This window comes from Myxocyprinus asiaticus, chromosome 21, assembly GCF_019703515.2.
Source record: "Myxocyprinus asiaticus isolate MX2 ecotype Aquarium Trade chromosome 21, UBuf_Myxa_2, whole genome shotgun sequence".
Taxonomy (NCBI): domain Eukaryota; kingdom Metazoa; phylum Chordata; class Actinopteri; order Cypriniformes; family Catostomidae; genus Myxocyprinus; species Myxocyprinus asiaticus.
In genome coordinates this window covers 10,877,126-10,899,454 of record NC_059364.1, presented here as the reverse complement: position 1 = coordinate 10,899,454, position 22,329 = coordinate 10,877,126, and the positions used below count along the sequence as shown (strand labels likewise).

The following is a 22,329-nucleotide window of genomic DNA, read 5'->3' as shown; positions in this document are numbered from 1 at the left end:
TTATAAACGTATGTCTAAATGTATGTGTGTTTTTTTGTTTGTTTTTTTTTCTGAACCACAGCTCCTTATGAAATCTGTCCAGAAGACTATGCTGTGTCCATGCTGTGGAGAAGAACTCCCTCTGGGGAACTGGCCTTCAATAGGTGTCCACCCAACGCCACGGGTAAGAAACGCCACGACACTCAGTAACAGGAGCAGCTAAACCGTACAGGCGATCAGACACTGCACCAAAGCACACACACAAAGACACAAATAAAGAATAGAAGCCCATCACAGTCACTTTCAAAGAAATAAAAAGAACACAACTTTTTTGTTGTGCTTTTCTCTAGCAGTGCATTTATTTCAGTGGAGTTGAAATTATTCATTAATTCAAAAGGCTACAATGACAAATGTTTCTGACGAGTGTGTTCAGCTACACTGTGAATGCGTTTTACTGGTTAATGCTCTGTGTACCTAGAGATTCTTGTCATTTGCATACCACTGAACCCTATTGCATTTTGTCAACAACTTTTGCGAGGCAGCTTTCTGCTGTGAAGCTGAAATATTGAGGGAAAGCAAAAAACGAGAGTGCGTTCTTTCAGCAAGATATAGTGGCTCCAGGTCTCTTTCTTTCTCTCTTTCCTTGGACCGGTTGTTTTTTTTCTCTATGATTGCTGGTTTGAGACGTACTAATTGTGGTCTGAGAATGGCAGAAGTTCTCAGTGTTGTAATGTTCTCAGTTGTGCATCTTTTATCCTCCTGATATCTCAGGACAGTGCTACCATTCTCCTGTTGTGAAGATGCTCTGCCATTCCACTATAGTGTCTTTGAAAGAGACTGAAAGGTGCAGGTAGAGGCGCCACATATGCCAGAGATTACAGTGAGCCGCTTGGTGTAACGGGAACTAGCCAAGCAGAGACTTATTACAAATGTGTTTGTGTGTGTGTGACATTGTGTGTGACTATAGTTTTGTTGTTGTCAGTGGATATATTAAAGGGATGGTTCCCCCAAATATAAACATTTTGTCATTTACTCGCCTGCATGTTGTTCCAAACCCATAGGACTTTCATTCTTCTGTTGGTCCATATAATGCAAGTGAATGGTGGCCAGATCTTTGACGGTCCAAAAAGCATATGAAGGCAGCATAAAAGTAACCATACGACTCCAGTGGTTAAATCAAGATCTTCAGAAGCTATATGATATGTGTGTGTCAGAAACAGATCTTTATTTAAGTCCTTTTTTACTATACATTTTTTACTATAATTTATAGTAAAAAAGGACTTAAATATTTATCTGTTTCTCACCCACACTTATCATAGTGCTTCTGAAGATATGGATTTAACCACTGGAGTCTTTTGGATTACTTTTATGCTGCCTTCATATGCTTTTTGGAACTTCAAACTTCTGGCCACCATTCACTTGCATTGTATGGACCTACAGAGATTCAACATAGACATTCATTGCATTTTTTTCCCCCATACAATGAAAGTGAATAGCGACTGAGGCTTACATCTTCGTTTCCACAAAAGAAAGAGAGTCATACAGGTTTGGAACCACACGAGGGTGAGTAAATGATAAGGTAATAAATATTAAGATACTTTTATAAATATTAAGATACTTTTATAAGATATACACTGGCAGCCAAAAGTTTGGAATAATGTACAGATTTTGCTGTTTCAGAAGGAAATTGGTACTTTAAATCACCAAAGTGGCATTCAACTGATCACAATATATATATATATATATATATATATATATATATATATATATATATATATATATATATATATATATATGATGTAAAAAAAAAAACAGCACCATCACTATTTGAAAAAGTAATTTTTGATCAAATCTAGACAGGCCCCATTTCTAGCAGCCATCACTCCAACACCTTATCCTTGAGTAATCATGCTAAATTGCTAATTTGGTACTAGAAAATCACTTGCCATTTTATCAAACACTGCTGAAAGCTATTTGGTTCGTTAAATGAAGCTTAACATTGTCTTTGTGTTTGTTTTCGAGTTGCCACCGTATTGTAGGTGCTACAGGTTGTTTAAATCAGTTTTACTATCAGAAATAATAATTAATTGTTATTAATTATTGAATAATTAAATAATAGAATTCAACTCATTAAATTCTATTCTTGGGGCACCACTCTTTGACAAGAGAAAAATGATAGCAAGTTACTGATCGAGTCTCATAAAAACAAAATCTACCCTGAAGGTTGAGTATCTTAATTGTTAATCAAAATAATCAAAAAGGGGAGAAACTAGTTAAATTATTGCCATACAAATCTAATAGTAATCTAATTACAGTTAGTTTCTAACACCAATAATACAGGTGCATCTCAATAAATTAGAATGTCATGGAAAAGTTCATTTATTTCAGTAATTCAACTCAAATTGTGAAACTCGTGTATTAAATAAATTCAGTGCACACAGACTGAAGTAGTTTAAGTCTTTGGTTCTTTTAATTGTGATGATTTTGGCTCACATTTAACAAAAACCCACCAATTCACTATCTCAAAAAATTAGAATATAGTGACATGCCAATCAGCTAATCAACTCAAAACACCTGCAAAGGTTTTCTGAGCCTTCAGAATGGTCTCTCAGTTTGGTTCACTAGGCTATACAATCATGGGGAAGACTGCCGATCTGACAGTTGTCCAGAAGACAATCATTGACACCCTTCACAAGGAGGGTAAGCCACAAACATTCATTGCCAAAGAAGCTGGCTGTTCACAGAGTGCTGTATCCAAGCATGTTAACAGAAAGTTGAGTGGAAGGAAAAAGTGTGGAAGAAAAAGATGCACAACCAACCGAGAGAACCACAGCCTTATGAGGATTGTCAAGCAAAATCGATTCTAGAATTTGGGTGAACTTCACAAGGAATGGACTGAGGCTGGGGTCAAGGCATCAACCACACACAGACATGTCAAGGAATTTGGCTACAGTTGTCGTATTCCTCTTGTTAAGCCACTCCTGAACCACAGACAACATCAGAGGCGTCTTACCTGGGCTAAGGAGAAGAAGAACCAGACTGTTGTCCAGTGTTCCAAAGTCCTCTTTTCAGATGAGAGCAAGTTTTGTATTTCATTTGGAAACCAAGGTCCTAGAGTCTGGAGGAAAGGTGGAGAAGCTCATAGCCCAAGTTGCTTGAAGTCCAGTGTTAAGTTTCCACAGTCTGTGATGATTTGGGGTGCAATGTCATCTGCTGGTGTTGGTCCATTGTGTTTTTTGAAAACCAAAGTCACTGCACCCGTTTACCAAGAAATTTTGGAGCACTTCATGCTTCCTTCTGCTGACCAGCTTTTTAAAGATGCTGATTTCATTTTCCAGCAGGATTTGGCACCTGCCCACACTTCCAAAAGCACCAAAAGTTGGTTAAATGACCATGGTGTTGGTGTGCTTGACTGGCCAGCAAACTCACCAGACCTGAACCCCATAGAGAATCTATGGGGTATTGTCAAGAGGAAAATGAGAAACAAGAGACCAAAAAATTCAGATGAGCTGAAGGCCACTGTCAAAGAAACCTGGGCTTCCATACCACCTCAGCAGTGCCACAAACTGATCACCTCCATGCCACGCTGAATTGAGGCAGTAATTAAAGCAAAAGGAGCCCCTACCAAGTATTGAGTACATATACAGTAAATGAACATACTTTCCAGAAGGCCAACAATTCACTAAAAATGTTTTTTTTTATTGGTCTTATGATGTATTCTAATTTTTTGAGATAGTGAATTGGTGGGTTTTTGTTAAATGTGAGCAAAATCATCACAATTAAAAGAACCAAAGACTTAAACTACTTCAGTCTGTGTGCATTGAATTTATTTAATACACGAGTTTCACAATTTGAGTTGAATTACTGAAATAAATGAACTTTTCCACGACATTCTAATTTATTGAGATGCACCTGTATAACAGTACTCTGAGGTAACATGGGAGTTCTTGACGTGGCAGAGGCTGACTTAAAAAACAAAAAAAACAAACAGGAGTACTTATTATAATGTAACAAGATTTATTATAATCAAGCAGTAATGAACACAGCCAATACTAGCTGAATATAATCCAAAAACAATATCAAGGAGATCCTAAACTAACAGTGGAGCTATATGCTAGTGTGTGTGTGTGTGTGTATATGAGTGTATGTGTGTGTGTTTGTGTGTGTGTGTCCAGATGCGGTAACAAAGGAATCAAAATGGAAGATCAGGTTCAAAATGGAGGGTTAGATCCAAAATGGAGCTGATACCATGTGAGGGTGGAAATGAGCAGACACACAAAGGAACTGACGAAACAGGCGGGAGAATTTGGTTCACCAGCCTGAGTCGAACATAAACCGTGGCACCGCTCACTCAGTGAATATCAGTGAGAGAGAGAGAGAATGAGAGCGAGAGAGAGAGGAAAAGTGCATGCAATTTAATTGAGGGTAACCGCTCGTAACAGCAGGACTGAATTACTAGTTCAGATCACTCAACAAAACAAACTTAACCCCCAAAAAATTAAATACAAATCTCCCCACTCAGAACAGCAAACAGCGAGCAGAGTTTAACATACAAATATACTCAAAACATCAGCATTTAGAATCAAATATACGATTTAGTTGCGCAAGCAAAATCAGTTTCTAAACTAAATCTGCCCAGATATCAAGCCTTACGTGGGAAATCCTGTGTGATTTCAGTAGGGTTGGCCGTTGGAATTCCGGTTGCATTGAGCGGTCAGGAGAAACGGTCTGGATGGTCCCTTGTCTTATGCTCGTCAGCGAAAAGACGCGTCTCTGCTTTATTCTTCGGATCCAGCGATGGAGAAGAATGCAGAAAGTAGTCAACATTGAATGAAAAAGAGGGAGAAGGGAAACTGGTCGCCTTTCCTTTTTTCAAAATAAATTCACTGTTGCTTTACAGTGAAACTGAACCGGCTGTTATAAGTATACTATAAGACTTGAACAAAGCTAAGTTAATCTTACTCTACCATGGCCAAATGGTGAGGTTAGAAAAACGTGGTCTCTTTGTTCTCAGTCCAAAACGGAGGGAAGACTCCTTCAGTACGTGCACGGTACAGATGTCCCTTATCAGCCAGCCAGAGCTTAGCACAGAGAGCCCGAACTACATCTGTCCGCTGGTTTTATTGACAAGATGATATCATCGGTCGTAGGCCGCTTTTGACCAATGGCGTTTGAGACTGGGTCCATGGGCGGGACTTCACATCCAGTTGTGAATTTGTGAAGGATCCTGGTTATCCTGGTTCAATGTCTCTCCTTTGATTATAGAACAAAGGGCCATGCGGACTCTGCTGCCATTTTGAGTGGGCCAAGGCCCTACACCAGCCCCCCCCTTTGGTCTTAAATTTGGGGTTCCTGCAACAGTCTTTGAGAGCAACCCAAAAGTTGAACAGTTCAGTTCTTGAGGACAACCTGAAAGTTGTACAGTCCATGTGTCCTGGGTTTGCATGAACTTAGTTCCTGGAAGCATTAACAGTTCATAAAGGTTTTGACACCTGGGCAGTCATAGTAGGTAACATCTGGGCAGATGAATTCTAAATAGGCTAACTAACATAATTTCTATCAAAACATAGCACTTCACATCGGTAAACACATCAAACATTGCAACAACCCTTTGTTATCCCTGAGATTTCAATGATTATGAAAAGGAAAATGGGAAAGATCGTTACATTTAGTATAACTTTTCCTGGGCAGAGTTAGGAGCAGTTAGTGGTAGAGGGGTAGACAGGAGCTTGAAACGCTGCGGAATGAGTGTCATAGCATCCAGTCTAGTGTGTAGTGTTTGGATGTGTCTGTGCATGGCGTATGCGATATCTGCCGTGATGATCCAACCACTTAGGAGGAGCCCAAGGGCAGTCAAACTGATGGGGTGTTCTTGATAAGCTGATACTTTTCCTGTATGATTGAGAAATGTAGTCGTGAGCCCAGACAATTTGAGACTGAACTTTACTAATTTGGTCCCTTCAGCTAGAAGCTGTTGTTGAAGGGTATCGTCGATAATGAGGTTGTGGCCTCTGAATGCGTCCATCATCTCAATCTCTGAATCGTGTCTCTCTGGACTGAGATGGTGGAGGACAATGTCGGCTATATGTACAGTGGCCCCTTGTGGGACCTTCAAGAACACCGTTTGGTTTGGGATTGTTAATTTATTGTTTGTGTCATGACGGTCGTATGACATTAGGATCTCGGTGGCAGGAGTACTGACAAGCCATCGACTACCAGCTCTTTCTACCCTAGATTCTGTCCTGGCATTTTTACTCTGGGGTGTCAGCCCTCAGACCGCACAGGTGGTCAGTTATATCTCTGATAAAGGGGTTGCTGGGGCAAACCCAGTGTATGTCCTTGGTGTTCATACACATGTTCAGATTGGGAATAAGGTAGAGAGAGGGGTCATCATCGTGGTAGGCGAGCACAGGTGGTGTTTTGATATGTACATGTACATTATTCTTCCAAAACCCAATGTTCCATATGGATTTTAGTCGGTAAATGTTCTGTTTCTCTATAATGGGTAAGTTAAGGATAAATCCTATCTCTAGGTTCTGAGGATTTACATGGGTGGGGATTGCACTGCCAAGGCTGTATGCCAGATGTATCTGAGAAGTTTGCACAACGGTGGTAGTGGCCGATCTAAGGATTTGTTCAACCATGTTTAGGGGAACTAGGTAGGATGGGATCTTTCCACCACTCAGGCTGTTAACTGATGTGCTAATTTCCCTCACTAGGTCATGCATTAGGTCTCAAACCATTCGCACATACACTATATTGCCAAAAGTATTCGCTCACCCATCCAAATAATTGAATTCAGGTGTTCCAATCACTTCCATGGCCACAGGTGTATAAAATGAAGCACCTAGGCATGCAGACTGCTTCTACAAACATTTGTGAAAGAATGGGCCGCTCTCAGGAGCTCAGTGAATTCCAGCGTGGTACTGTGTTAGGATGCCACCTGTGCAACAAGTCCAGTTGTGAAATTTCCTCGCTACTAAATATTCCACAGTCAACTGTCAGTGGTATTATAACAAAGTGGAAGCGATTGGGAATGACAGCAACTAAAATGACAGAGCGGGGTCAACGGATGCTGAGGTGCATAGTGCGCAGAGGTCACCAACTTTCTGCAGAGTCAATCGCTACAGACCTCCAAAGTTCATGTGGCCTTCAGATTAGCTCAAGAACAGTGCGTAGAGAGCTTCATGGAATGGGTTTCCATGGCCGAGCAGCTGCATCCAAGCCATACATCACCAAGTGCAATGCAAAGCGTCAGATGCAATGGTGTAAAGCACGCCGCCACTGGACTCTAGAGCAGTGGAGACGCATTCTCTGGAGTGACGAATCACGCTTCTCCATCTGGCAATCTGATGGACGAGTCTGGGTTCAGCGGTTGCCAGGAGAACAGTACTTGTCTGACTGCATTGTGCCAACTGTGAAGTTTGGTGGAGGGGGGATTATGGTGTGGGGTTGTTTTTCAGGAGCTGGGCTTGGCCCCTTAGTTCCAGTGAAAGGAACTTTGAATGCTTCAGCATACCAAGAGATTTTGGACAATTCCATGCTCCCAACTTTGTGGGAACAGTTTGGGGATGGCCCCTTCCTGTTCCAACATGACTGCGCACCAGTGCACAAAGCAAGGTCCATAAAGACATGGATGAGCGAGTTTGGTGTGGAAGAACGTGACTGGCCTGCACAGAGTCCTGACCTCAACCCGACAGAGCACCTTTGGGATGAATTAGAGCGAAGACTGCAAGCCAGGCCTTCTCGTCCAACATCAGTGTCTGACCTCACAAATGCGCTTCTGGAAGAATTGTCAAAAATTCCCATAAACACACTCCTAAACCTTGTGGAAAGCCTTCCCAGAAGAGTTGAAGCTGTTATAACTGCAAAGAGTGGGCCGACGTCATATTAAACCCTATGGATTAAGAATGGGATGTCACTTAAGTTCATATGCGTCTAAAGGCAGATGAGTGAATACTTTTGGCAATATAGTGTATGTTATGTCTGATCTCACAACTTCTGACAAGGCATCCAGAGCATGCAAAGTGTTATTTAGAATTGCAGAATGCATGTTTACAGTGAGTATGGTATCCTGCAGGGTTTTACCCAGATCCTGTAATTGTTCTTGTTGTAGCAGGAGTTTCTCTTGGATTTCTGGCATTTCCTCATTAAGTTCACCCATTTGTCTTTGGAGTGTACCGAGACTGATGGATTTGGCAGCCAAAAGGCCGATAGAGAACAGGGAACCAATGGCCGATGCTGCTACTAACAGGCCACCATGGAACCGCTTTGGTCGCTTATTCCCACTGAGTTCTTCCTCTGTGACTAGGAATTTCTGCAGTTGTTCTAGGATGTGGACAGTTGTCAATTTGGCATGTTCAACTGTGTCCTGGGTTTGGGTTCCACTTACCCTGCCCTCCGTCATCTGTGGAGGTAACTGGATGTGTTTGTGATACACATCCCAAGGGTCTAAACGAACGTATATTCTTTGGGTGTAGAGGTGGCAATGGGTGATTAAGAGCCCAGGGGTCTCCTGTAGGACAATACAGGTTGGCGGGCCGGTTTCTACCACCTCATTGGCTTGTATGAGCTGTAGGTTGATGAAGATGCCAAGGATCCAAAGGAATTTCATCCTGAAACATACAAGAGTCTCGTTACCTTGTTTTTTGCAGGAGTAGTCTTAAGTGTTAGTATGAGTAAATATGCTACACCCAACTACCCCTTTGGAGTGGAGACTGTTCAAAGGGTTTGATCTGATTTGAATGGACCCATTTGTACGTTGGTGTTTGGTTTGGTTTGGCTTCGAGATCCAGATTCGGTAAGCTACCAGGGAGAGCTTCCCTATAATCTCAAAGGGGCCTGACCAGCTTGGTTGGAACTTTTTGGCGATTCCCACCGGTTTAGCAAACTTGAATTAGAGGACTTTATCACCTACTTTATATTCGCAGTCAGACGTTTTCCTATCGTAATAGGACTTTTGTCCTTTGACACTGGTTTCCAGGTTTGTTTGGGCTCAAGCAAATGTAATTTGGAGGTGTTTGCGTAAATCGGTCACATACTGATGTGCAGTATATGCGGTTGCAACACTGATGTCTTCTGGACGGTACAGCAGATGCAGTGGGAGAGTCATTTCTCTCCCCATCATCATTTCAAAGGGTGTGACCCCTGTGGTGTGGTGTGGAGTAGACCTGATGGCCATCAGTACCAAAGGGAGTTTCACATCCCAATCTTTGCCATTGCTGTTGACATACCTCTTGAGCATGCTGACAATGGTACAGTTGGTTTGCTCAACCTGACCTGATGACTGGGGGTGGTATGCAATGTGGAATTTGGCTTCCACACCCAACATTTCCCACATTGTTTTCATCACAGCCGCCGTGAAATGAGTGCCTCTGTCCAAGTCAATTGAGAGAGGTAGCCTCTAACGGCTGAACACATGGTTCATCAGCACGAGGGCTGTGGTTTCAGCCGTGTCATTGGGTGCTGGAAAACACTCCACCCACTTTGTGAAAGCTCAGGTGACAGTGAGGAGGTATTTGTTACCTCGCGCCGATTTGGGTACTGGTCCAATCCAATCCATCTGCAGATTGGAACAAGGAAACGTGATTCCCTTGACCTGCAGTGGAGCACGATTCAGTGGCCGGGAAGGATGGAACTGACAAAAGATCAGACAGCCCTTTACATAGGCATTAGTGTCTTTAAGCATAAATGGCCAGTGTTGCAACCTGTTGGAGGGTGTGGTAGGTAGCTTTGTAGCTCCTGTGACCTCCAATGGGAGCATTGTGGGCATGTATTAGCATCACCCCCCTATGGTCGGTCGGAACAACCCACCGGGGTGGACCTGGACCATCGGGAACATAGACCAACAGGCCTTTCTCAAGTTTCAGGTGTTGTTGTACCTGACAAAGAGCTTTTAGTTCTTTTGAGTCCTATAAAGAGGATGGTAGGGCCCGTTGTGTCTGAGGTTCCATCAACCACTGCCGGATTGCCTGGATCACTGGGTCCCATTCCTGCATGGCACTCAAGTCTGTGTCGCCCGGTTGTCGACCCAGGTTCACAGTCTGCAAGCAATTTTGGGGATTTTCCTGGTTCTCTCTTGCCTGTCTACAGGTGAGAGCATTCACCGAGCAAGATGGTGGTTTTGGGAGCCATTCCTCCTTGAATTCCCATAGTGGGCCCTGTACTGCACCTCGCTTAGCTAAGCGATCAGCTTCATCATTGCTCTCTTTGTTGGGGCCAAGAGTTTGTGAATGACCTTTGACCTTCTTCCAATACACAGTCATCCCTCTGTCAGTCACAAGTTGGTCACAAGCCAGGAAGAGTTCAGAGTGTTTGATCTCTTTACCTCTGGCATTCTTCATGCCATTTTCTTTCCACGTGGGGAAGTGTGAGATGAAACTGTGGCGGGCGTAGTTAGAGTCGGAGCAGACTACCAACTGCACAATAGCTGACCTAGCAGCTTGTTGCAACACAATGAGTGCTGCGGCAATTTTCGCATACTGGCTAGTCTTTGCACCAAGTTGGTAACTGTCTGGCGCATGAACGACGTAATTGACCCAGACTATGCCCACTCCAGCTTGGGTCTGGCTCTCATGGTGAAAAGAGCAGCCATCCATATAAACCTTCAGGAGGTTTTGACAGACAGTTTCATCATAGTAATGATGATTGGAGGGAAGAGAAGGAGTGGTAACAAGGAAGGGTGGGGAACCTGTCTGTCCTTCACAGTCACAATGTTGGCACTCGGCCAGGCCCTGACCCAAAGCCATCTTGTGGTTCTGAGCATACCTGACTTCTGTGTCGTAGCCTTGTTGTGCCATCATCCACGACGTGATGTGACTGTTGGACACTTGTCCTTCTCTTAGCCGCTGGCTATTGAGGAAGGAGACAGGCTGGTGGCAAGTTTCAATGATTACCTTCTGACCCCCGATGTAGCTAAGAAAGTGTGCCACAGCCCAGACTGTGGCTAGGAGGGCTCTCTCACAGTCGGAGAACTTCAGCTCTACACTGCTCAGAGGTCGGCTTGCATAGGCAACAACTCGGTTCTCTTTGTCATACCTCTGTGCCAGGGCGGCGCTGAGACAGTGGGAGGAGAAGCTCACCTCTAAGTGAAACTCCTTATCCTTGTCTGGGTAGGCAAGGCAAGGGGCTGAACAGAGCTTTGCTTTCAGTTCTCTGAAAGCCTGCTCTTGAGGGTCTCCCCATTCAAAGACATTGTCTTTCCAGAGGAGCTCGGTAAGGGGCCTGGCTATCTCCGCATAGTCCTCGATGAACTGTCTGGAGTAGTTGCAGATACCCAAGAAACTCCTGAGTCCCGACACGTCGGTTGGGGCTTTGATGTTTTGGATGGCTTGAACTCTCCCTGCTTGAGGTTCAATGCCATTGGCACCCACCAATAAGCCCACGTACTCAACCTTGGTGTGGCACCACTGACCCTTGGAGAGGGCCAGCTTGGCTCCTGTGCTGGAAAGCTGGCTGAGCACGTATGGTATTTCGGTCAGGTGTGCTTCAAATGTCTGACTTCGCATGAGGATGTCATCCACATAGATCAGGTTGCCGCGGGCAGCAGCATCACTCATGGCTTTGTGCAAGAAGATATTAAACTCAGCTGGGGAGTTTGAAATCCGAATGGGCATCGGTTCCAAGTGAACTGTCGATTGCCAAAAGAGAAAGCCAGCTTATACTGATCCACTGGGTCGACTGACATTGTCCAAAACCCATTGGACACGTCGACGGTCGAAAAGAAACAGGCTTTTTTCACTTTCACAAGCTCCTGATCCAGGTGGATCATGGGCCATCGTGAAAGAGGGACCTGTTTGTTCAGTTGTCAATAGTCAATCATCAAGCGCCACTTTCCATTAGGCTTCAACACTGGCCACAATGGTGAGTTGTTTGTGGAATTACACTCCCGAATAATGCGTTTCCTCAGCAACATGTCAAGTATCTCTTGGATTGACTCGTAGGCGGCTAAAGGAATTCTGTACTGGCATACGAATGTGGGTGGTGCATTTGGGTCAGTTGGGATACAAGCTGTATGGAGTTCGGTGATTCCACAGTCGTTGGAATCCCTTGAAAAGATCTGTTGGAAGTCGTGAAACAACTTCCGCAGTTCTTGTCTTTGACCCTCTGTCGTTAAGGCATCTGCCTTAGTGAGTTGTTATGCTATTTCATCCTCGAATCCCGGATAAGGTTCCTCTGGTGGGGAACCGGCTTTGTCACCAGTTGAAATCATGTCACCCGAGTGAGCAGCAAGGGCGTACACAATCATGTCCATTTCCATGCCCAAGGCAGTACTGCAGATTTCTTTATTGTGTAGCACCTCATGACAAGCAACAGTGATAATTTTGTTCGGGAAGGTGAGAAGGAGGGGTTCAAGGTTCTCACCCCTCGTCAAGGATGGAGGCAGCTCTCCAATCACAGGCACTGTCAGCTCGAAGTCATGAAATGAGCTGTCGATCAGCAACCCTAATGGTTTACGTGCCGTCACAACAATTGGTACATTTGTTAGGATCTGGACAAGCAAGTAAGCTGAGCGGTTGTTGAGCTCAAGCAGAAGTGTACCACAGACAGTCAGGCTGAGTTCCCAGAAGTATGGCAAGGGTTGGAAGAATGCCTGTGAACCCGGTATCATCTGTCCCTTGAGGATCATGAGGCAGACAGGGGCAGCTGCAGTTCTAGCTGGGATAGTCAGGTCAAACTCTCTCGCTGCCTGACACGCCTGAGGGATGGTCTGATCAGACAACATGTGTTCTGGATCAACCGCTGCCGGATGGTTTTCAGTGCTTGCCTGAGACCATAGGACCTGGTTGACAGTGTCCAGCAGAGCACCTAACCTAACAAGGGTATCGACCCCCACGAGTAGTGAGGGGTCGATTTGGGGAATCACACTCATGAAGTGTGTAAGCCTCTTCTTTCCAATTTGAATGGAAAGAGCACATATCCCAATAGCCTTGATGGGCCTCTGCGGTGACTCTGCAGAAAGAAGGCGGTGACTTTTGTGCACGAAAGACAGAGAGGAGCTGTTCAGACACAGCTTGTCGTACAAAGCTTGACTAACGGCAGACTTTTCAGACAAGAGTGCAACAAGCACATCAGGTACCAAGATACTGTTAGCATGCACGCCTCCAGCTATGCAGGGGCTCTACAAAGCTGGGTTTGAGTTTTGTAGTGAGCAAAGGAATGATTCGTGGGTGCTTACGGGTCCGCCAAGCTGCGGTGTCGGTGGAGTCACAGATGACTCAAGAGGCTCAGTGCTAAGATGAGTCTGGATGTCTGGGTAATGACAAAGCACTGACTCAAGAACAGTGTCACAAATGGTCTCTCCTGACTCTTGGATATAAGTGACTCGGTCGTCTGAAGCGTGACGGCTGTGGGCTAGACGGACCGGATTCGGGGTTGCGACCTGGGCCCACATGTGCCCGTGAAGGCAGTCGATCAGCGGGGCCAGTTGGTCCAGCAGGTCGTGACTGATTAGAAGTTGTTCTGTGTCAAAAGCACAGATGTAGATGGGATGATTGAGGGTCATCTCCTGGATGTGATATCGAGTTTACCAAGAGAGAGCATTGCCCTGGCGACTTCTGCGAAAGTTTCCTTGCACATTACGCTGATTTCAGACCCAGTCTCCAGTAACGCATGGATGTCTATACACCTTCCTACCACCTTGTGGACAAGGTCTCCCAAGAATTGAAAGAACGGAGCATGGGTATTGACGCTTCAGATCACTCTTTCCGTGAGGCTCCAAATGATTCCCTTTATTTCCATTCCACTGTCTGAGGTTTTTCACAAACCCGACATTCCTTTTCTTTGGAAAGGGATTCAGTTTTTTCTGACCCTGGGAGGGACCCTTGTGGTCATTCCCTTGGTTCCTTCAACCCCCCTGTGGGTGGTTGGGCAAATGCTTTGGGGCTGCCGCTTCGCTGCTTACTCTAGGTTGAGGTATTTCATAGCCCTCAAGCCCTAAGTCTGCCCTCTCTGAAGACTGGATGTCTAGGACTCTGACATCGTCTTCTGGTTTATCAGTTGGATGCACGACTGTTTCCCAAGTCATTTGGGTCATCTTTCTAATTCCCTGCATGGTCAGTCTACCCTGTTTACACATCAGTGTAATGGGGGTTTGCAGGCAGGGGTGGAGGTTATGGAGGAAGAGAGATCTGAAACCTCGCTCTTCTTCCAGACCTGGCTCATTACTTCCTTGGAAGTATGCATTCCTTAAACGCCTATAGTACTCCCTAGGAGGCTCCAACTGCTTCTGTTGGATGCGGATGGCACTGAGGGTGGCTGATGTTTCATCAGTATATGGCGAGTACTCCTCGCACAGAACACTGCAAAGCCTCGGGTAGCTGTCACGAATGCGCGGTGGTTGAGTCTTGACGAAAGCGTGGACGCTTCTGGAAGTTGTTTTCCAGATAAGTTTCAACTTCTCACGTGCCGAGGCATGAGGCAAGTCAGCAAGACAATGTTCGATTTCCCTGAGGTAATCGTTGACATTTGAATCTCAGCTTGCTGGGTCGAAATGTTCTATGTTCTTCGCAAAGGAGTTAAGCTGGCGCATGCGTAGACCTGTGTCTTGGTCCCGCTTGTATCCATCTGACTCGTCAGAGGATGAGTGCCAGTGCCTGCCCCCATTGCCATGACGTTGGGAGAGACCACTTCCTCCTTGTGGTAAGGAAGGCATCCTGCTGGGGCGGGGCACCTGAGGGGAAGATTGACGAAATGTGGCCTTGCCCCCGAAATGTGGTGGACTCACATCCCGAACAGGGATGTGCTCTAGCTCCGGGAGTTGGAGCAATGGTTTCGAAATACTACCTGAACCAGGGGTAGGGTATTTCACCGTAGTGCCATCCTCTGAGTCCTCTGCCCCACTCTGGTCAAAGGTGGGGTAGCAGAGCGCTTCTTGAGCTTTAGCCCGTATGTCTCGATTCTCTTGCCAGACTTGGTCGTCAGCGACCTCTCGGCTTTCTTTTTCAGCTGACTGGAGTCTTTCTACACACTCCTCCAGCGTAGTATTTGTAGTCTGGAGGTCTCGGTGTAAAGCGCGATTGCTTGCATCAAGCCGACTACACTGGGCTGTAAGTGTCTTTACCTCACCCTTGAGTGTTGCTATTTGCAACTGGGCCTTGTGGTGGTAGAGTAGAAACAGCCTACCTACTACCTCCTGGATAGTGGTTACCTTCCCTTGAGGATCGTGTGCATTATCTACCACGGCGGCCATTTCAGCATCACACTGAGATTGTGTGTAGCTGTTAAGCTCCTCCCTTTCTTCTCTAGAGACAAGGAGGAGGTCAGCGACCCAGTTGGACAGTGAGGTTTCCTCACCTGACCTGGGAGCTTCAGCTTTGGACGCTGATGGGGACTGGCAACTCATATTTCCCTGGTTAGACAGGTGAGAGGGTGATGTCCAGTGGTCCCCTATAGGAACTCTTTACGAGTTAACAATTCTGAAACCTTAGCTGAGTTTTGAGGGTGGCGACTTACGACACCCGTTGCTCTGTGGGAAACACTGACGCACCAGTCGTTATCCCGAGAAAAGAATGCACAGGGGGAACCACTTACCTGTCACTCACAAGCAACTGCTTTGTATTATTAACTGTTCCTTGTGCTGCTAATTTAGGTGTTAATAATCACAGTATGACTATCAGTACGTCAGACTACTTTGTTAGTATCTAGCGACTGAATCTCTCAAACACAAACAGAAGGAGTAATGAATTAGTACCAAACTAGCAACCACTAACACAACACTTGCAATGATTCACAACCACAACCGGCCTTGTGCCTTAGTAGTTTGAACTTCCTGGAGAAAAGGAAGACAAGAGGGGAAACCTTTGGCTACTCTAAAATATTTAGGAGTTATTTGCAAGGATATTGGAGGAAGCCAACAATTATCACGTCCTCACATGGGGCACCAATTATTATGTAGGTGCTACTGGTTGTTTAAATCAGTTTTACTATCAGAAATAATCAATAATTAATTGTTATTAATTACTGAATAATTAAATAATAGAATTCAACTCATTAAATTCTATTCTCGGGGCACCACTCTTTGACAAGAGAAAAATGATAGCAAGTTACTGATCGGTCTCATAAAAACAAAATCTACCCTGAAGGTTGAGTATCTTAATTGTTAATCAAAATAATCAAAAAGGGGAGAAACTAGTTAAATTATTGCCATACAAATCTAATAGTAATCTAATTACAGTTAGTTTCTAACACCAATAATATAACAGTACTCTGAGGTAACATGGGAGTTCTTGACGTGGCAGAGGCTGACTTCAACACAATATTAAAAAAAACAAACAAACAGGAGTACTTGTTATAATATAACAAGATTTATTATAATCAAGCAGTAATGAACACAGCCAATACTAGCTGAATATAATCCAAAAACAATATCAAGGAAGCCTAAACTAACAGTGGAGCTATATGCTAGTGTGTGTGTGTGTGTGTGTGTGTGTGTGTGTGTGTGTGTGTGTGTGTGTTTGTGTGTGTCTCCAGATGCGGTAACAAAGGAATCAAAATGGAGGGTTAGATCCAAAATGGAGCTGATACCATGTGAGGGTGGAAATGAGCGGACACACAAAGGAACTGACGAAACAGGCGGGAGAATTTGGTTCACCAGCCTGAGTCGAACATAAACCACGGCGCCGCTCACTCAGTGAATATCAGTGAGAGAGAGAGAGAGAATGAGAGCGAGAGAGAGAGGAAAAGTGCATGCAATTTAATTGAGGGTAACCGCTCGTAACAGCGGGACTGAATTACTAGTTCAGATCACTCAACAAAACAAACTTAACCCCCAAAAAATTAAATGCAAATCTCCCCACTCAGAACAGCAAACAGCGAGCAGAGTTTAACATACAAATATACTCAAAACATCAGCATTTAGAATCAAATATATGATTTAGTTGCGCAAGAAAAATCACAGTTTCTAAACGAAATTTGCCCAGATATCAAGCCTTACTTGGGAAATCCTGTGTGATTTCAGTTGGGTTGTCCGTTGGAATTCCGGTTGCATTGAGCGGTCAGGAGAAACGGTCTGGATGGTCCCATGTCTTACGCTTGTCTTAAAAGGCGCGTCTCTGCTTTATTCTTCGGATCCAGCGATGGAGAAGAATGCAGAAGGTAGTCAACATTGAATGAAAAAGAGGGAGAAGGGAAACTGGTCGCCTTTCCGTTTTTCAAAATAAATTCACTGTTGCTTTACAGTGAAACTGAACCGGTTGTTATAAGTATACTATAAGACTCGAACAAAGCTAAGTTAATCTTACTCTACCGTGGCCAAATGGTGAGGTTAGAAAATGTGGTATCTTTGTTCTCAGTCCAAAACGGAGGGAAGACTCCTTCAGTACATGCACGGTACAGATGTCCCTTGACAGCCAGCCAGAGCTTAGCACAGAGAGCCCGAACTACATCTGTCCGCTGGTTTTATTGACAAGATGACGTCATCGGTCGTAGGCCGCTTTCGACCAGTGGCGTTTGAGACTGGGTCCATGGGCGGGACTTCGCATCCAGTTGTGAATTTGTGAAGGATGCTGGGAAACTGAGTTCAATGTCTCTCCTTTGATTAAAAAAAAAAAAAAGGGCCATGCGGTCTCTGCTGCAATTTTGAGTGGGCGACATTATGCAATAGACTGGCATGTCTTAAGGTCAATATTAGGTCACAAATGGCAAAAAAGAAACAGCTTTCTCTAGAAACTCGTCAGTCAATCATTGTTTTGAGGAATGAAGGCTATACAATGCTTGAAATTGCCAAAAAACTGAAGATTTCATACAATGGTGTACAACTTCCTCTAACAAGGATAGAAAGAGATGTGGAAGGCCAGATGTACAAATAAATAAGAGGATAAGTGCATCAGAGTCTCTAGTTTGAGAAATAGATGCCTCATATCTTCTCAGCTGACAGCTTCATTGAATTCTACCCACTCAACACCAGTTTCATGTACAACAGTAAAGAGAAGACTCAGGAGTGCAGGCCTTGTGGGAGGAATTGCAAAGAAAAAGCCACTTTTGAAACAGAAAAACAAAAAGAAAAGGTTAGAGTGGGCAAAGAAACACAGACATTGGACAAAAGATCATTGGAAAAGAGTGTGATGGATCTGAACCCCATTGAGCCTTTGTGGGATCAGCTAGACTGTGAGGTGCGTGAGAAGTAATAGTAATTTTTCACATTATTAATGTCCTGATTATACTTTGTGATCAGTTGAATGCCACTTGATGGTGAATAAAATGTATTTCCATAAGAGCAAAATCTGTACATTATACCAAACTTTTGGCTGCCAGTGTACTACATAATTTTATTTAGTTTTTTAACGGTAGAAAAACTAATGATGAGAGTTCAATTGAAAGTAATGTTAAATCTTGTGCTGTTGTGTTGTCCACGCCGCATATCCTTCAGAAGAAACAAGTGGATTTTCACTTTGAGTGGCCAATTCCCACGTGGATTGTTTTGTGATCATTCTGATTATGTCATAATGTTATCTAGGCTTTGCAAAGAGGCTGTTTTTAAAGTACAGGGGAAGATTTTAGATTGGAGCCGACAGCGAACTCTTCGACAGTTCCGTATTCTACATGTTAGTAGGGTGTTTCTTAATGCCATGGAAGCAAAAAATGGCACATTTAATTCTAAAGATCAGAGAGAGAGAGAGAGAGAGAGAGAGAGAGGAATATGGATATGAAAACTAAATTATGAGAGTTTTTGTTTTAAAAAAAATATTAATAATAATAAAAACATTAATAACTTTAAGTGGAACTCAAGGGAAAAAATGAATAGTGAAAAAAGTATGAAATGACCCCTTTAAAATCATGCTGGAATTTGCACGAGGAAACAAGAACTTTTCTCTTTTGCCTTGTCCCATTTTTGAGTGTTTCTGATTGGATGAGATTTATGTGATCTTTGTGTGTGTATGTGTATGAGATTAAATCTTGTTTGGCCCCTCAGTGGTGCCGTGTGTGTTTTAATGGTGAGATCTGAGGATGGGTGCTTTAATCCAGCTCTGTGGGGGGTTTTATATGATCTGTGAGCTTGATGTCCCTGCATGGATGCCTCAGCTTGGGGGCAGGTGCTCTGGCTGCAGCTGCGTCTCAGGTGGGCTGAGTGTACGTTACGCTGTGGGCTGGGTAGCAGGCGGTGGAACTGTGCTTGACTGAGAGCTGATAAGAGAGACTGTGTGTGGAGTGTGTGTGGTGGATGGTTGATCTAAATGCAAGGTGCGCAAGATGTGACAAAATGTGTTGGATACGCTCTGACAGGTGGAGGCGAGGAATTTTGTTTGGAATTGTGTACGTATGTGATTTTGTTTATTTGTTTATTTGCGTCTTACACATGTGGGCGACAATCTTGTTGATATCGCAGGTTGCAGGGTTTCGTTTGCAATAACCAAAAACAAAAAGTCTAATCGTTGCATGACAGCCCATGTAGGTTAACATTATTATTCTATGAGAGGGAATTATGACCTAGCCTTTAAAGCTGTGGTTCTTAATTGGTTTTCCTTCAGGACCCAAATTGGTTTTTCTTAGGACCCACCATCAAGTGGTGACTCAGCAGAGTGCCAAAATTGTTAATCATACAAAAAAGTGCCTTGAATTCAAACTTTTCCACATCAAACTCAAATGTATTCATATCACTGCATAGGCCCAACAGTGTTGGGGAGTAGTTAACTAAAAGTAGCAATGCTAATTTTGTAGTAATGTAAAGTAATGAGCTAATTTTTCTAACAAGTAGCTGTATTGTCACAAAACGTTCACAGAAATTATTCACTTATTCACTTAAGCCTTGATCACCCTTAAAGGGACTTTGCCAGAAGTCATGGTTTTCTTTTTTTGAGCAAAATATTTAGTTAAATGCTGCCGTTTATCACTATATTTCGAGTGGGTGTTTTCTAGTTTTATTAATGTATATTAGCTAAGTATACATTTATGTTCATTTTGATGTTGTCACTATTTCTTTAACCCTTCAAATTTACCATGGATTTACTACTGTATATAACTTTTGTAGTAACCATGTTTTTTATTTTTTTTTATTTTTTTATTTTTTTTGTTTGGCGGAAACCAAGGTTTTGATAAAATTAACCATGATTTTATTGCAGTAATACTGTAGAATTTATATAGTAATTATGGTTTTACTATAATAATAATGCAGTAACCATGACTGTTGTAACTTTGGTTACATTTGTGGTTACTTTGCTTTTACGACAAATACCATGGTTAAAGGGGTCATGAAATGGAGAATAAAGTGTTCCTATACATATAAGAGGTAACTGTACTATAAAAACATACTGTAAATTTCAGAACTCAAAACTTCCTCCCCAGTCTAAAAAGAGCATTTATAGTTGCCACCCGCTGAAATGTCTCATTTTGAAATCTGTCTGTTTGTGACGTCGTGACACATTGCTCATTTGTACATCCCACAACATGCGTCATCGCACCCTTGGCCCCGCCCACTGGTGCGAAATTTAAGTCAAGAAAGCAGGCCTTCCGTGGCTAACTATTCCTAACATAACACCTAAAGGGACTATTTTGGATTATTTTTGAATATATTCATGCACTAGACAGACATCTTTGACCACTTGATACACATATATCGTGCCGCTTTTAAAAAATGTGATGTCAAGTTACAGCTCTGAAAGGAAGAAGCAATTCTCTCATTCAGCTGTTGCCTTTGCCATGCTACACTTCATGGACACGTTCTTTCGCCCACCTGCGCTATTTTTAATTGTTGGTGTATGTAAACATAGGATGTCTTTGACAATGGATGTCTTCAACCATTTCAGTGTGTTTCCAGTGATGTATGCCTCATTGCGCCTTCAGTATGTATGTGCATAATTTCACCATTCTTTGGACTGTGTACAGTACCGTGAAAAAGTCTTAGGCACATAAGATTTTTCACAAAAACATTTGTTTTAAGATGGTTAATTATATCTTCAGCTTTAGTGTTTCAATAGAAACTATACATTTTAGACTCCCAAACATTCCTTTTGCAAATAGAATAGAATAGAAGAACAGGGAGCCCTGCAACAGATGGCATGACCTCCACAGAGCCCCCCACTGAACATTGTGTCAGTCTGGGATTATTACATGAAGAGACAGAAGCAATTGAGACAGCCTAAATAGATAGAAGAACTGTGGAGAATTCTCCATAAAGCTTGGAACATCCTATTTGCCAACAACCAAAAATAAAAATAAAAACTGTATCCAGGTGTACCAAGGAGAACTGGTACTGTTTTGAAGAAAAAAGTGGTGACACCCAATATTGATTAAGCTTTTTTATGTTTACTGGTCTTTGTATGACGTTAATTGATTAATTAAAACTATTTATGGCATTGTTTTAAAAAAAGGGATGTTTTCTCTCTTTTAAAAGTTAGCAAGCCGATTTATTTTGCTATCTTAACCATGCACGATTAAATGGTTAGTTGCATTTTATTATTTGCATTTAGCATCATTTTCCCCAGCTTTCCACGACCAATTACAGAACAGACCTGAAACCCATTATTTGGGTTGCGACACACCAGTGGACAACCAGTACTGTAAAGAGCATAATTTAATTTGTTTGCCCACATGTACTGCAGTGGCACATGTACAGCACATGTGATTTAGAAACAGCAGCATTGCAATAATGACGGCTGATTCTTTCATCCCTGCGTTTCTCTTGCTGAAAGATGTGTGTGCTGGCAGGTTAAATGATAAAGAAGAAAAAAAAGGAACATGTATACATTTTTCTCTCTTTCTCTCTGTCTCTCCCTCATTCTTTTTTGCAGGCACCACTAGTCGACGCTGCTCACTGGATCACCGTGGGGTGGCCTACTGGGAGCAGCCCAGTTATGCTCGATGCATTGCAAATGAATACAGATACTTGCAGCAATCAGTAGGTGCAACGTCAGCTTTCTGTGCATGGCTTCTGTCTGTGACGTGCCATAAATTACCCCTGCAGTCGTCCTGATCACCCAAACTATTTCCACCAATATCAACACCCCCCCCCCCCCCCCCCAATGGGCACCCCAGGCCACCGTGCAGGTCTTTGCAAGATTAACTGTTATCATTGAAGAGGCAAATTAAACTGCTAGTATTGCAGTTTTCGAGACCCCACAATAATAGAGGACTTTCAAATTTCCTTCCTGGATATCCTTTTCCTTTGAACACACCTGCTCAACAAAAATACATGATTTTCAGTCTCTTTGGTTTTTTACTTCCTCTTCTTATTTGAACCATGCTTAAAGGGATACTTCACTCAAAAAAAATAAAAAATAAAAATAACTCAAAAGGAGATATTAGACAGAATGATAGCCTCAGTCACCATTCACTTTCATGTGAGCTATCCCTTTAAATGCATGCCTAGCTGTTGTGTTATTGCTAAGTAAGGCTTTTCAACACACCTTAGCCCAC

The 22,329-nt window shown here is 43.3% G+C and overlaps 1 protein-coding gene across 5 annotated transcripts in view; it reads left to right on the top strand.

Moving 5' to 3' along the window:
* Window positions 1-22,329, top strand: part of LOC127412420 (adhesion G protein-coupled receptor B3-like) — a 252,987-nt gene that overhangs the window by 136,471 nt on the left and 94,187 nt on the right. For 4 of the 5 annotated variants that reach the window (XM_051648751.1, XM_051648750.1, XM_051648749.1 and 1 more), the window contains 2 exons: window positions 62-163; window positions 21,705-21,811. In XM_051648751.1, the coding sequence (XP_051504711.1) occupies window positions 62-163; window positions 21,705-21,811 (209 nt within the window). The remainder of the gene's footprint in view (window positions 1-61; window positions 164-21,704; window positions 21,812-22,329) is intronic. The other variant, XM_051648753.1, reaches the window with a different exon arrangement.